The sequence below is a fragment of the Amaranthus tricolor genome, chromosome 4, assembly GCF_026212465.1.
Source record: "Amaranthus tricolor cultivar Red isolate AtriRed21 chromosome 4, ASM2621246v1, whole genome shotgun sequence".
Lineage (NCBI taxonomy): Eukaryota > Viridiplantae > Streptophyta > Magnoliopsida > Caryophyllales > Amaranthaceae > Amaranthus > Amaranthus tricolor.
The window spans coordinates 3,463,101-3,479,338 of NC_080050.1; the positions used below are offsets into that span (position 1 = coordinate 3,463,101).

General features: G+C 30.8%; 2 protein-coding genes across 3 annotated transcripts; one reads left to right on the plus strand and one right to left on the minus strand.

The window, feature by feature from the left end:
• Positions 1 to 6,903: 6,903 nt before the first annotated feature.
• LOC130809962 (uncharacterized) lies at positions 6,904 to 7,854 on the plus strand. Its single transcript, XM_057675841.1, has one exon. The coding sequence runs from the start codon at positions 6,904 to 6,906 to the stop codon at positions 7,852 to 7,854; it is 951 nt and encodes a 316-aa protein (XP_057531824.1).
• LOC130809961 (uncharacterized) lies at positions 7,167 to 12,982 on the minus strand. Of its 2 annotated transcripts, XR_009040973.1 has the most exons (12): positions 12,571 to 12,982; positions 12,397 to 12,477; positions 12,206 to 12,301; positions 9,924 to 10,007; positions 9,748 to 9,817; positions 9,488 to 9,570; positions 8,941 to 9,020; positions 8,722 to 8,820; positions 8,545 to 8,632; positions 8,185 to 8,274; positions 7,985 to 8,074; positions 7,167 to 7,306 (listed from the first exon to the last, which is right to left on the minus strand). XR_009040973.1 is itself a non-coding variant. In XM_057675840.1 (11 exons), the coding sequence occupies exons 1-11, from the start codon at positions 12,817 to 12,819 to the stop codon at positions 8,036 to 8,038; spliced, it is 1,059 nt and encodes a 352-aa protein (XP_057531823.1). In that variant the 5' UTR covers positions 12,820 to 12,982; the 3' UTR covers positions 7,927 to 8,035. The 2 variants fall into 2 exon arrangements, 1 of the variants encoding a protein (XP_057531823.1); XM_057675840.1 differs by lacking the exon at positions 7,167 to 7,306 and having other exon boundaries at positions 7,927 to 8,074.
• Between the last annotated feature and the right edge of the window lie 3,256 nt (positions 12,983 to 16,238).

Below are 16,238 nucleotides of genomic sequence, written 5' to 3' on the forward strand. Positions count from 1 at the left end.
ATGCATACATATAGGGGTGTTTGGTATGAACTTTTTAATACTAAGTAAGGGATTCAATTACTATTACTATACATATTTGTTTGGTATGATATTAGGTTAACCCAATTCCTTTCTTGAGGGTAATGGATACCCTTACTTTGTTACCACCTATTTATGTCAAGTAACAAATTCCCTTTTCTATGATCAATTAAGTGTTTCCCTTATATTTTCATACCAAACAACATATAACTACAACCCATACCCTTACTCTTACTCCTCTTTATCATTTTCCTTTCCATTACATTTTATATTCCCATACCAAACACCCCCATAATGCGTACATGTAGTCAATATGCCGCGGTACAATCATAGTTATTAAAATCATGATTTTGATCTACGATTTTACGATTGAAAAATAAGCGAGCGATTTGATTCGCAGGTAGAATAGTAAGTTGGTAGAAACTTACAATTCTAATTACAATAAAATTTGTAGAGGTAGAATCATAACACGATTCTAAGATCTTACGATTTAGCGATCTGATTTTACAAATTTATTCTCAATTTTATTAATTTTTCTTATGTATCTGTTTCATTAATTTTTCTTTTGATTCAACAATCTAACATCATAATTTTTAAGAAAGTGAATTTCTTCATCTGTATAAAGATTCAAAATAATTATTTAGGAGTATTATTTTTCCATTTCATTGTTAAAAATGAATTGAATGAAATTTTAATTCATAAACTTAAACTTTTGGAGATGAAAATATTGACTAAGTAGCAAATTTAGTTTTATTGTAGAATCTTACGATCATACGATCCAATTCTACCAATTCGATTCTACCTCTTTGAGCGATTCTACTTAGATTCACGATTTTAACAACTTTGGTACAATAATAATGATTTACCTAGTTGATAATCGTGGATGACGATTACTTATATATTCAGGCGTGAGTATGAAAGTATATTTGTCATGGGTGGTGACTAGATGATGGGTATGAAATTTTAGATCAGTATGAATAATGGGATATAGGGGAGGCGATAACCCTAAAATGATAGTCAAGTTGGTGTTCACACATTTAGAGTTGAATGTTCAACTTACCCTATACGTGTATTATGAATTCACCCATATATATACTGATTATTGTTCTTACGGCCGAGTTTAAGTAAAATGAAGCTGTTTTTTTTAACAATTTTATTTAACGGTAAGTTGTTCTTTTTGTTAAGAAACAAACTCAACTAAAAGCTTAATCTGATGGTTGAGGCCCCAGGATATGTTATTATACTTTAACATAATCTCTCACACGAGAGCTCTTTGGGTTAGAAGTGTGGATGTAACACAGACCCTCCTTATACCTGGTGCGAAATATTCCACTTGAATTTGAGGGATGATTGAGATTTGAACCCGTGACCTTTTATTATAATGACTTTTTATACCATGTCAAGAAACTATTCAACTAAAACTTAAGCTCGTGGTTGAGACTCATAATTTTAAACAAATGATTTTGTCGGAGACTAAGAAAAACTTAATTTTGTAATTATTCTCTTTTAAAAATTTGTCTAATTAACGACCATATAATGATACAAATTGTCATGGTTTGGCTTGGTCAGAGCAGCAACCCACCCACGGCCACAGCAATATAAGAGAATAGATTCTGTAATTTTTCAACTTGGCTTGTCAGATCATTAGATGTCAATCTAGTTGATGTTTATCTTATTCTTTCGATTTGGGTATATGCCTTTTATTATTTAATAGGTGAACTAATGCTTATTTGTAAAGTTAACAAGTCACTTTTATTTAAAAGGATTTAATAAAATGAGAGTTTTGTTATTTTAATTTATCTTTTTTAATTTTGTCTATTTTATTATTATTGTTTTTGTTTTTATATGATGATTTACCAATTACGATTATTAATTTGAAATTTTTGTTTATCATTAGTGTTCTACTTCAAATCATGTCCCACTTAGTTATAGCCTCATAGGAGTAGAAGTTAAGGCAAAAAAAAAAAAAAAAAAAAAAACATCATCTTAGAAATAGAGTCAATTTTGGCATTGCGAACAACTACGTGGGATCAAATGATCTCATTGTGAATTATGTGGTTCCGTCACTCATTGATCAACACATCTATTGTGTTTGCTATCTGTTGTAATAAATTCAGGAAAAAAAAAGGTAATGTTAATAATTTAAAAAAAATTATAATCATTATTAAATATATTAAGGTAAAACGGGTTTTATGAGTGTCAAAATCTGGTCACTTATGCAGAAATCAATATATTAACTAACTCATCTAGAATATATTTACACGTATTATTTAATATTATTTCAAATTTAAATAATGTCAATTGACCTCAATAACTACACAGTACATCCGCTTATGGTGATATAGTCTTATGTTGGTCCTTTTTGAGGTATTGGGTATGTGTATTAGTTAAAGTCATTTTCGTATATAAATATAATTATTGTAGTCCTCGTATAACTTTGGCTAATTTTAAATTAGAGTTCCCTTGGTCGTATTTTAGATTATCATGGCTAATATATCCTTAAATTCGAAACTAGACCCTTGAGGTCTACATGGTCTAAGATATTAAAATGTGTAAAAAATTTTCTTAAAATAAGATTTTAATCTTCAATTTTTTAGACTGAATTTGTATATTCTTTAATTTAATAATAGAAAAGAAGAATCAAAACTGAGAATATGAATATGATATATAAATTAATATACAAATATTTTTAAAATTAACAATGTATTATATTATAAAAAATAAAAAATTTTCAAAATTAACGTAACTTACACAAAATGAAGTTTACATGAGAATTTATGATGTATCTTAGTGTAAGAACTAGGAACCAAATATGCAAGTATATGTAATAAATGACAATAATAAAGAATTAATCAAGACAAAGATTTAAGATGGATTACCAATTAATAAGCTACATCCACCATCTAACCTAGGATTAATATTAATGAGTTTAAAGGATATTAATAAACTTAATAGGAATTACAAGTGGAGGATTAATGTAAAGAAGAGAGGAGCTAATTAGGAAAAATACATAAGCTAGAAAGGTTGCTCTTACAATGAGACTTTGGGATATATAACTAAGGTCTAGAACAAGAGTATTTATAGGGGAAAAACCTTGGTGTCCAAGTACCCACTAAAACCTAGTACATATATTGGTATACTTGTTTGATTCTCCATCATCCAATCTCAATGTAGTACTTAGTGTCCAAGGTCGCTTTATTAATTGCTTGATGTACTTATTGTACCTTGTCTCTACTACTGTTAGTACAACTTATTTTCATACAACCAATCACAAGTGTGTATTTATGTCGTCTTCTAACTTACACTAATAAATTAGATTAATTTTCTTAATCTTATTTTGATTACTTGGTAAACATAAGTCACCAATAATCCTAACATTAACGTTTTGATTATTCTCAACAAGTAAACATTATCAAAAACAAACTAACAATAAAGTACTAATAGTCAGTGCTGGCGCTCATCATTTTTTGGACCTTGGGAGAGAATAGAGATTGTAAGTTGTAGCCCCTTTATGGATAATTTTAGAGAAATTTCATAAAGTGATGCTGAGTTTTTAGGTTTTTTATAAATGTTTTTTTAAATTTATGCGGTGATTTTGAGTTTCTAACTTTTTTATGTGATAGATAAAATGTTAAATTTTTGATTAAATTAAGTACTTATATTTATTGGATTTCGAAATTTGTGGTCAATTACGGTGATTACAACGGTTTTTTTTTTAAAATGTCATTACGTTGAGTAAAAATAGCGTAAAGTTAACATAAAAAACTTTCCGTTTGTCTACCACGTGAAAAATTAAAAGATTAGGGTCACCTCATGGATTAAAAAAAAAGAATTTTCTATTACGTGAAGCTGAAAATTTAAAATTACCATATGAAATTTTCAAATGTTTACAATTAGAGTGAACTGTTAGTTTTTTCTCTATTCATATGGATGTAAGAGAATCTCAATGAGTACTTAGATATAGGGTAAAAAATTATTCAATATATAGCAATAATATCAAAATTTAATCTAAAAAGATTTAGATTAGAGAGAAGTTAGAGATGATAGATAGGATTGAAAGGAAGGCCTCGAATAAATTGACTAGAAATTCTTAAGTTCAAGTTTTATGATTATTTGATGAGTTCCATGCTGATGCCATATAACAAATACACTAGTTATGCTTGAATTGAGAGTAATGTGTTAGGGGACAAATAAAGGTATCTTAATATTGATAATTTTTTTTTATTATGTTTATAAATGACAATTTTATTCGAAAATTTATAATAGGCTCAAATTTATTGAGTGAAAAAATTAAAAAAAAAAAATTAAATTTAAGTTTAAGTCTGTTTGACCATTCTTTGAAACGTAGTGAAAAATAAAAAATTTAAGAATGACTTATTAAACCTTGTCATATTAATATTTTATAATTAAAATCTAAAATTTAAAATAAATTACTATTTCAAACACAAATATTTAAAATGAATCATTATTTCCTAAAAATAAGTATTTAAAATGAATCACTATTTCCCAAACACAAATAACAACAAACAAGGGAGAATGCAATTTTTTTCATTTTTTACTTGTTCTTCCTTCTAATTTCTCCCTATCTTCTAATTTCTATCCTAAAAAATCATTGAGTATAATTTCCCTATGACTACGATAACCTGCCATATATTTGTTATTTTATTTATTTATAATTTTTTTTATTTGTTTTATTTTATCTTAATGATTATTCATATCAAATTGAATTTATCTTTACAAACTTTTATTAGTGTAAGTTGGGCAAAATCTTAATACACAATAACTTAAAATATATGCTTAATTGAGGATGATAAAATTATAGGAATAGTTTTTTTTTTATTATTTATTATTTATTTTTATTTTTATAATATTGCACCTATTTTTTTTCAAATATTTAAAATACTCCCACCATTTCTTTTTGTTTGTCCACTTTAAGTTTTCCACTATATGAGAGAAATTTAAATTTGAATTTTGAAGTATATATTAAAGACAAAATATATTCATGTGGAATCTTGTTAGATTTGTCTTGATTCAAAGAATTTTAATATATAATTTTTACAATTTTTTATAAAGAGATATCGAGACTCAAAATTTATTTTAAAATGCGTGTAAAAAGTAAAGTGGACAAACAAAAAGAAACGAAGGGAGTATATAAGAGAGAATGTAATTTTTTGGCAAGGGGGAAGTTAAAAAATAAGTACAATTAGGTGAGAAATTAGGAAGTAAAGATAAATTAAAAGGAGGAATAAGTCAAAAAAAAAAAAAAATTTATATTCTGTTAGTAATAGAGGATAAAATATATTTTTTTAAAATTACACAATTTGACAAAAAAAAAAAAACACTTATAAGATGTAGTTGTTTATGTGAAACAAAATTTTATTTGACTTTTTGACCACATTTTGACTTGCTAGCTAAAATTAACAGCAAACAAATGTCTAACCTCAAGTCTGAGCAAAAAACGCTTATTTTAATAATTAAAAATTTTCAAAGCTTGATTTATAAATTTTTTAAAAATCACTTATTTATTTTCAAAAAAATTGACTTAATTCTCCAACACCAACAAGTAGCAAACAGACCAATAAGTAAAGAAGCTCACAAAATCTTGAGTAAGACCGTGAGACGCATTTTATTGGCTTGCCTAATTTTTAATATTTTTTTTTAATTTTATGATTTAAAAGACTAATTTCAAGACTTAAAAAGACCAATTTAAAAATTTAAGAAAACTAATTTCAAAGCTTTAAACTTAACATTTTAAATTGTAAAATTTAACAATTTCAAGACTTTAAAGGCCAATTTCAAAGCTTAAAATTTTCATTTCAACTCTAAAATATAACTCAAACATTAAAATGAATGTAAAAAACTTTAAAAGTAACATTTCAAGTCTTAAAATTGCTTCTTTATGTCTAAATTTAAAAAACGTTCATGAGTTTTAGACCAATTGCACGGCTTAAGCCGTCTCACATGAGTCATTCCAATATCACAATTAAGATTTAGAACACACCCATCAACATAATAAATTAATAATCAACTCAATTAATCCATAATCCTTACCAGGAAGGAACATCATCGCAACTTGAAATTTTTTTTTTTAGTATTATGCAGCATTGCAACTAGGAAGCAAAACTTCAACATGGACCAAGTTAACTCAAACTATAACTTAACAGTACGTATGTTTTATTATTATATATTAATCCTAATAATAATAATACACTAATTAATCGTCTTAAGAAAAAGCAACGTGCCAATTTATTTCCTCACTAAAAGAAGCTTATCTATATCTATAAAGACTATAATACAAAAATACTTCTTCAATCATTAACCAGTATCAGTAAATGACTTCCAACAACTTTAAAAGCTAACAAATATTAAGCTGCAATCATCAACAAACATTCCTTCCATACAAAGATTACCCCGAAAGACTTAAGACTAAATCCAATCTCATCAACTAACAAGCAAATAACATTAACGTATGATTATCAACAGAGTTTAAAGTTAAGAATTTAAAATTAATTAATTATTAATTATATAATGGAAAAAAAACCATGATCGGGTTTTCACAACGTGTAATCTGAATCGACCACAAGCTCAAGATTGAGAGAGTCTTACCTTGCAACTCACAGCATATACATGTATAAATGTAAGATAAGATCAGTCAGACATCTCAATCTTCTCCAAAGACCAGAAGTGATATGCTCTTTTTCAACAAGTTTTTGCTGTTGGTCAATCCTCATCCAATTCTCATTCCCTAAAAACAACTGCTCAACAATTTGAGGGAGGACCCACCTTTTCCTTAAAGAGTTGGAGATTAAATCACAGCAAAATCTTATAAATCAAACTTGGAATGTATGCAAATTGATACTTTAATATGCAAAAGACAGACAAAATATGTTTAACCAACTTCTGCAAACCAGAAATTCTGCATTTCTGTCAACAATAAGGGAAGGGGATATTCAGAAAGCCTTCTTCAAATGTACAAAATGGCAATTGGAGGAAACATTAGATCCAATCAACTGTCCGTACCACTACTACTGCAACAGCAACTATCTCGGAGATTACCCGTCTTGGGTCGATAATTTGGTGTTTGTCTTCATCACGGTTACATTCTTAGCAACTACAGTTCTAATGGTGGTGGGGATGATAGGAAGGAGAAAGCCAACTCTGCTGACTCGACTCAAGCACCTACGGAGATACTTTCTACCATCAGGTCCGATTTTCTTACCCGTCATCCTTGTTATCATGGCAAAGGGGCACAGGATAAACACCACGTTCCCTCTGTCATATAATGGTCCTGCAATTTTCCAATTAGTTCAGGTTTCGGCTCTTGCCTTCAACACTAGAACTGAAAGTGACATCAAGTACGTCTTCCTGGAGGCATCAACCATATCAGGAATTATACATACAGCATTACACTTAGACTCCGTAATCCTGCCTTACTACACAGGTCTAGATGCCCTAATGTTGTCCAAGTTCTCAGGTGAATGCTTGTCATGTGTCTGTAGGCAACAAGTTCTAGTCGTGGGAGGAATGTTGGTCTATAGGGGATGGTCGGTGACGACTGCTTTGGTAGTGGGTACTCTAATACTCAGGATTTTTTCCAGATTAACAGAAAACAAAGGTAAAACCATGTTGATGAAATCTATCATGGAAACTATGAGTTGGATCTTAATGACTGTAGAATGCATCTATCTACTAATCATTCCTCCACCTGTACAAACTTGGACAAAAGCAGCTAGTTTTAGTGGTGTTACATTTTTGATGTGCCTCCAACTCATAAAGCGGCTTAGTGCTTTTATTGTCGCTTTATGTAATGGAAAGCAGAAAGATGTAGGATTGTAGCAAATAATGTTCCAACAAATAAGAAAATAATGTGTTCAAACAAACAAAATTCAATGTCATTTCATCAATAAAATGTGTGTTCATAGATAAAATATAAGTAGAAAACTGGAATTCAAGGAAAAGTTCTCACAATATTTGTGACTTTACAATTACCCCATGGGTAAACAATTTGCCTACTGAATCACAAGAAAAATCTTCTCCGACTGGTGTCCATTTCCGGCTGTTTCATACGTAAAATTAAAGCAAATTACAACACAGCTTTGCCACAAGAATGTACAATAGCAACTTCGACTGACTTCTACTCAAAATTACATGTTGCAAGTAACTTACCTTATGTGCCCATTCAAATTCACCACCTTTAGAATCAAATGTTCCATGCTGGAGAGTAATCAATTTCAATACAAACCGAGGGCCACATTCCTGATGCATTAATCAATAAAAAAAATTTTAGTGCATCCTAAGATACTACCAAACAAAACTTTTTAAAAAATTATTATCGTTCCTACTTCTGGGACACAACCTTAGCAACAAAACAAATAGCAAACAAAGGAAGTGAACTATATTTCAAATGTAAACAGACAATTAGCATGCTTAGGTTCCAGAATCAAAGTTCAACAAAGAGTTTCTGTACAAAAGTGAAGGGGCAAGAGTGGAGGTGATGAAAAAAACCACAAAAGAAAAAATACACACCTGAAGACGGGCAATGACTTTTTCTGGAGCCGTAACTTTCTTGTCTTTTGAGTCTGTATTCTTGCTTTCTTTTTTTTCAAAGACATACCTAGGATAATATCAAACTCAAAATTAATACAGCAGAATCCAAATAGGAGGACAAATTCCATCTACAAGAACAAGTGACACCAGACACACCTATGATGGCGAAAGAAAATATAATCTCGTTGATTATGAAAAGTAACAACCCGACGACCACGAAATTCTGGATTTTGGGGAAAGATAGATTGAATCATTCTGGAGGACAAAAGCAAGCAATGATAGTGGGATCAATCAAAGACTTAAGAATGCAGAAGAAAAAAAAAAACTAGAAGCACAAACTTGGAATGTGTATACAAAAGAGGAAACAGAAGAGACCTTCCAATACGACAACCAAGCCTCGTTGTGAAGTTATTTAGAACTAGCTCAGGCCAATGAGTGGTTGGGTTACCATGGTTCTGCAAAACAAAATAAATACATGAGCATAAAAAAATTAAACGTCAAAAGATGCATTACTACAAATAAAATTAAAAGCCACAGTGAAAATAGTCATAGCAGTGAAACAAACAAGCTATTGGACCATAGATAGCTTTAAAGTAAGCATTTCAGTTTTACGCAGCTCTATTAGGCAGAACTGAGAACACTCACAAGATTTGCAGGAGGATCATGATGAGTTTACACACCAAGGGCAATGCTTGCCTATAGATAAAATGGAGAAATATCTCTTTCTGCTAAGGTAAGACAAAGATAGTACCTTAAAGCTCACAATATATGCTAGCCCAATCCACAAATATACATCAATGCAAAAATACACGCAAAAATGTGGAAGGAATAAGGATGCGCAATAAAACAATGCAAATTCAGTTGAAAATTACAAATGCATATTTATGAAATTCAGAGTTAACAGCATAAAATTGTAACTAACCTTAATGTCCTTTCGCAGAACAAGTTTGGAAAGCTTAAAATGTGCAGTTGGTCCATCAGGCAAGCCAATAATTAAGAGAGCATCTACAACACCACAAGAGAGAAACATTGAAAAAAAGAAATATAGAACAATTAGGCTACGATAATTACAGAGTTAGGTGATATAGTCTTGTTGACACATTGTCAAAAGAGGACAGGGTAGGGATTCAGAATAAAATGACTACATCGAATGTCAGTTGATTTGAGAAAATTGTCACTGACCTGGTTCTCTTCTATTTGTATGCACAACAATCAAAGATGTGAAATCCTTTTTATTTGCATAGGTAATGATCTGAGAGATAGACAAAAGATCAAATAAATAAGATGTTCTGCAAGCAGGTATCACCAATTATGTTTCCCCAATAAGAAAAACAGGACTACAGGAAAGATGTTCAAACCTTTTTCAAGTCATACGTCCCTCTCTTACGATAAGACGAATTTGGGATCACTTGAAGTAATTCTTTGATAAATTCAGGACCTCTCTGTAAAGAGGTAAAAAGATGAAACTTAATGTAAATTGCATTTGTTTTGTAGTTGATATTAGACATGAGCAAATGAAGGTATAAACAAAATCATACACAACAGATGGTAAACACAAGTAGTATGGATTCACATTTTACGATTGTATCATATCAACAATAAGAAGTCCTGATTGTCAACAACGCCTAGTGAAGAATACCTACACCTTAGAGATGCAACAAAACAATAACGCCAAAAGGTCTTAATCCCAACACTATGGGTCAGCTGCAAAACAATTCAGCGTGAAAAACCACCGTTAAGGGTATTATCTGATCCTATCTACTACTAATACTAATATTTAATGCTAGTCTACAGCTAGCAATATCAATTCCAATTATTATATACAGATATTCTCCTTTTTTCGTTCGAATAAATTGTGTCATATATTCCCCGAATCTCAATTCATGTCATTCTAACCACATAAATGCTTCAACGATCGTCTTACTAAATCAATGGAGCAGATACCCGTTCTTTACTTCTGTTTATTACTTAGTTCCTCATCCAAACAAAACATTTTAAAAGAATATCACACAACTTGTGTCATGAAAGGCTGAGAAGGGGTAATATAGGAATTAGTAATAAATAATACTTAGGAGTTTGTTAAGTTGAGGGAATAAAATGTAGACATAATTAGTATAAATAGAGGGGAGGGGAGGGGAATTAGGCATTCATTCAAGTAATAGTTTTAAGAGGAGTTTTAATACTCATTAGGAGAGAATAAGCCTCTCGAATGCTTGTATACTATCTTTTGTAATTGTTCTTGGTTACAATTGTTCTTCATTATACGTTTTTCATTCAATTTCTACAGTCATTTGTATTTTTTCATACAATTTATTCATTCATACAATTTGTTCTTCGCCAATTACTGATAACTTCTTATGGCTAAGTCAATCCATGACACCTTGTTGTTGCCAACGTCCAGCCATACGTTTGGGAACACAATTGATAATCTCAAAAGATCGTTTTTTGTTTGCATGACTTAAAATATTAACGACTCATAAATTTATCAATCACCAAGTGTGATTCCAACAAAAAAGGATATCACTGCTCCCTCCTTCATGATCCACACAATATCATCACACTATTGGAAAACCTCATGTAAGAGCTTGGAAACTAGAGATTCTATGATAGCTATACCCCATTCTCCTCACCCACTCAATCAAAGCAGCAAAAACCTAGCATAAACCACTTACTGTACTATTATTTGAAAAAAGGTTGTACTCGCTTATTATCTTTGACATCCCAAAATAATAGAAGGAACTATAATGCATGTTGTGTTCGGTGGCTTAAGTGTGCACCATAGTATGTTGAGTTTGGTTTTGGATACCGTAGGTGATGAATGTGCGATGTTGTATGAGTGTTGAGACACTTGATTAATGTGCAACTTTGAGTGCTCAAACAATGCATCAATAGGCAGGCAGCCCATACGCCTTGAAGGCAGCCAACCAGCAATATTAGTAATAGAACATGGGATCTACACTCGAACGAGCACCTATTTGGTGTTGTCCTTTTCCTACGTAAGAATCATCACGGTCGGGAAATTATTCTATTATGATGTGGGCTTCAGTTCCCATCAATTGCAATGCACTGCAAGTATATAAAGAAGATATTTACACTAAACCTAAATTATCAAAAGATTCTAACTCTAAGACCAAAAACATAGCATGTCTTTCTTCTTTTTCTCTCTTTTCAAGTGTAATCCTCTATGTATTGTATTGATGTGCTCTTTAAGCTCCATTGATTCTCTACTATCAATAAAAGCTAGCCATCACCAAAAACATAGCCCAAGTTGGGTAAACCTCATTAAAGATTGAGTGTTTGTTTATAATTGCTTACTTATTGTTTATCATTACTGTTTCATTGCTACAGTGATTTGTTTGATCAAATACCTCCGTACCTTTATTCATGGATGTTCTAGGGATAAACATAGAAACTTTAGGTCCCATTCATATTGCATTTCAATGCATGTAAACTGCCATTGAAAATAACTATAACAAGGCATACGAAACAACAAAAATACTCTAATAGCTACAATTAAGTTCATCTTTTTAAAGAACACTTCTCTAACAAGCTAAGCACGATTCTAATACATTACTATACACAACAACAAGGATCAAAATAATAATACAAACGTAAACTGATCAAAAATCAAACATCTTACAGTGGAATTGAAGCGGCAAGTGGTGATCAACACTTTCGGAACCCGTTCACCTTTCAAAACTGCACTGAATTCATCAGTTTCCAACTCTGCAAACAACTAAATAAAAAAGACACAGCAATCAATGATTCTATTCTACCACAACTTGGCAAATATCCCCAAAATAATCCAATCAAAACAACAAAAATTCAAACCTCTTCATCATCAGGCTTGCAAACAGTCTCATCAGCTTCTCTAGTATTCTCAATAGTCTTAGGAACTGGCCTCGGCGGAAGCTACACCAAATTCGAAAAATCAAACTTCACGAATTCAAATTTCAATTCCAATTCAAGCGATTCAAAAGAAAAAAAAGAAGAAGAGGATTTTACCTCTTCGCCGAGTTCAATAGCGCGTTTATCAGCAGCATCGCGAGCTTTATGCTTCTTTCGCTTTTCAAGTTTTTTTTCACGTTTAAGTTTGGAATGAATTTCAGACCTTTTTTGTTTGTTCTTAATCATTGAAGGTAGTAATTGCTCCTTCTTCTTCATAGTTGTAGTTGAAGTTTTTGGTTCTTCTTCTTCTTCTCCGCCATTGTTGTTGGAACCTTCTCTTTCTCTCTTCTTTCCTTTGTATCCCATTGTTTCTCTCTTCCTTTGGTTTCTGTGTTCGAATGGTGGTTTGGGTTCGGCAGTGTCGGGGATTGGAAGGAGAGATGAAAAAGTTGGTTTTGCTAGGGTTTTGGTTTAGGGTTCAAGAAAACGGGTAAGAGTGTATTTTCGAAATCTTTGAAAATCTGGAAAAGTTAGTTTAGGTTATGTTTGAAAACATTCATTTCATTTCAAATTTTTAGGTTTCAATTACAAATTCATTAATAAAGAAATTCATTAATAAAGAATTTAAATATGATAAGGTTTAGACAGTTATTCTCAAATTATCATTTTTAACCACTTTTATAATAATACTAGTAAAATACCCGTGCAATGCACAATTTTTATGAAGTTTAACATTTATGAATACTCATGTGCAAGTGCAAGTGCAAGTGCAAGTGCAAGTGCAAGTGATGATTATTTAAGACTTGTAATTTGAGTTTATGAAGTTTGATGGTCATATGTTTAAAGTCATTTTTAAAATATTGAGTAATCCATACTTTAATAGATCTTATTAAGTAACAATTTTTTAGGATAAAAAAATTAATTTTCTATTAGTTAAATATAATGTAAATATTTATGTAAGTAAATCAAATTAAACATATAAGAAAAATCACATACATATCTAACATTGATAATAGGAATCAAATGTATAAGAGAAAAGTGTAGAGTTTTTAAAATTTTATAGGGGTAAAGTGGGATTAGTTAATGTAAAGGTGTAAAAAGGTTAAGTTTAATAGGAATAAATTGATAAAATTAACATACCTAAAATAAAAATGAGATATTTAGGGTGACTTGTGAATAGGAAGGAGTATTATATTAATATTTGAAATTTTTTTAAAGTCATATGCTAATATTTGGAATCAAATATTATATTCCGAATGAAGCATTACATTTTAAAAACATTTTTTATTTAAACTCACCATCAAAATAATTTTTTTAATAGGGAAATTTTTGTCTATATGGCTTTTCATCCAATTAAATAATTTCAAATGGTAGATTCTTATAGTTTTGTCATTTTTCATTTGCTTTCAAAATTAATAGTATTTATTTATGATTATGATTTATGATGATGATTATGATTATGATGATTTTGACTCAAATTCAAATTTGAAAATTTTCTTTATTTACCAAACACTAAATTTGAATCAATTTTATATTTCAAATGAAATCATCATTTTCAAACATAGTATAATAATTTAACTTTTCACTCATTTTCATAGCTTAATTTTTTTTAAAAAAAAAGAAAAATACAATTAAAAATAAAAGGAACATTGCTTCTAAAAAGCCAACCTATTATTTTTAACAAATAAAGGATCAATGTTTGGTTTATTCTTAAAAATCAAAATTTAGGGCCGACACTAGGTTTTTAGAGGCTTAGGGCAAAAGATTATTTATAGACCCCTAAACTATTGTATATATATAGAAAATTTCGTACCTTAATATTAGTTGAAAACTAAATTTTTTTGAGGGCTCTGGACGCAGGCACGACTTACACTTGCTTAGGGCTGGACCTGCTAGCTCCATAGAGTTTCTCACCCCTTACCTCGCCCTAGCCATCATTAAATATATTCTCGTACATCTATTTACAAGCCACAACAATAAGCAGTTGCATACTTTATCACTGCACAAAATCCCAATATAATTTTATTACATTTTTTGCTTTCAAATCGCGAGATCTGAATGTATTGGGCTAATTTGATTTGGAAGGTTTGGGTTGCTTGGTGTTTGTTTGTGCTCTATGGCATGTATAGGCCGGGTCTTTGTTTTCATTTGCAGGTCATTTCGTGTTGACAGTCTCACTTATCGCAATTTTTTTATCTCTTTTGATAAGGGTATAATTTACCGTCATTCAACTCTTCTTTTATCCTAATTACAATTTTTATGAGCGAGATATTTTAGACATGAAGATAAAGAGTTGATGATAATGAGCAAGAACCATAAATTGAAAGTCAATTCTTGATTAATAATTAGAAAGTTTTTAACTAAATTCATTAAGACAAAGTTGAATTTCAATCGCAGCTTCCGCATCTTGATAAAAGATCAACAAAAGATTTGCATAATCAATCTTACATACAAAACAATACTTTTATCCACCAATCCAATCATGATTCGTAGGGTTCATCCCTCTAACTTAGTAAAAAGACTACTCACAAATAAAATGCATATGGACAAGTAAATTAAACAAATAAACAAAACTAACAATAAACATAATTAAAAAGATTTGAAAGCAATAATACCTTAACAATAGAAGACGATGAAGAATAAAACCATAAACTTAATAAAGAACGACAAAACCGTAGACTTTGAATTACATAAAGATATTAATTAAAATTAAAAAGAGATTAAAACATAATAAAGAAAAGAATTAAAAAGAGCATGAAAAATTATGATAATCAAAAGTAATAATGAAACTAATCTTCTATTTAAACGAAGCTGCCCAACTCTAAATCAATTGATTATGCTTAACATAATAAAAAAACCCACAAAAGAAAATTAAAAGTATATTAACCTCCACTAAAATAAACTAATGAAAATTCATCAAAATTGCCTAAATTAAAAAAAAACTGAAAAGATATCTTTTATATGGTGATTGGTGGGAGTCAAGTTGGAGAAAACAGTTTCACAACGTCGGTCGAAGCTGAAGTTGGAGCTGGGCTTCGGTCGAAGCTTTATTCAGCTAACTTCAGAGAATTGGGTGCAGCACCAGTTTCGACCGAATTGCATCAGCGTCGGTCGAATTTACAGGATCTCGACCGAATTTAACGCAATCTCGCCCGGGACTAGCAACGTAGCAGCCCAGAAACTTTACTTCAAGCAAGCTTCGACCGAGCTAAGTCAAAACACCTCAGAAATTTGATTTTAATTGAGCTTTGACTGAAGCTTAATAATTTCGCCCAACACTTCATCGAAACAAATCCCCAACTTATACTCCACTTAATAAGCTGATGGTTGAGACTCCATGATATGTTATATACTCTAACATGCTCCTAACACGAGAGCGCCCACTAGGCTAGAGGTGTGGTTGAGAGTCGAACCCGTGATCTCTTGTTACGTTAGCTCTGATACCATGTCAAGAAATCAACTCAACCAAAAGTTTAAGCTAACAATTGAGCCCCCAGATAATTACGTTATATACTCTAACACCGAAGCTACATTAATCTAGCCCGAGATCATGCATAGGGCATCCAAATACCTTGAAAACACAATCAAATGACCCTCGAACTTTCCTCATCTTCGATCAAAGTCCTCATGAGCTCCGAAAGTGTCCATACATGTAATAACACATCATTGAAGATCGGTAGACATGATTGAGGATCGGGGTGGCTTGAAACTTGCTTGAATATACTCGAATATCAATAACTAAAGCATGAAAAGGGCACGCAACGTCGAATGAACTCAAATTAGCA

Coding starts and splice junctions, on each gene's coding strand:
- LOC130809962 (XM_057675841.1), top strand. CDS start 6,904: ATGTTTAACCAACTTCTGCAAACCAGAAATTCTGCATTTCTGTCAACA.
- LOC130809961 (XM_057675840.1), bottom strand. CDS start 12,819: ATGGGATACAAAGGAAAGAAGAGAGAAAGAGAAGGTTCCAACAACAAT. Junction 9,021..9,487: donor TTCTGCGAAAGGACATTAAG/GTTAGTTACAAT, acceptor TTTGTTTTGCAG/AACCATGGTAACCCAACCAC. Junction 8,821..8,940: donor CTTGGTTGTCGTATTGGAAG/GTCTCTTCTGTT, acceptor TTTGTCCTCCAG/AATGATTCAATCTATCTTTC.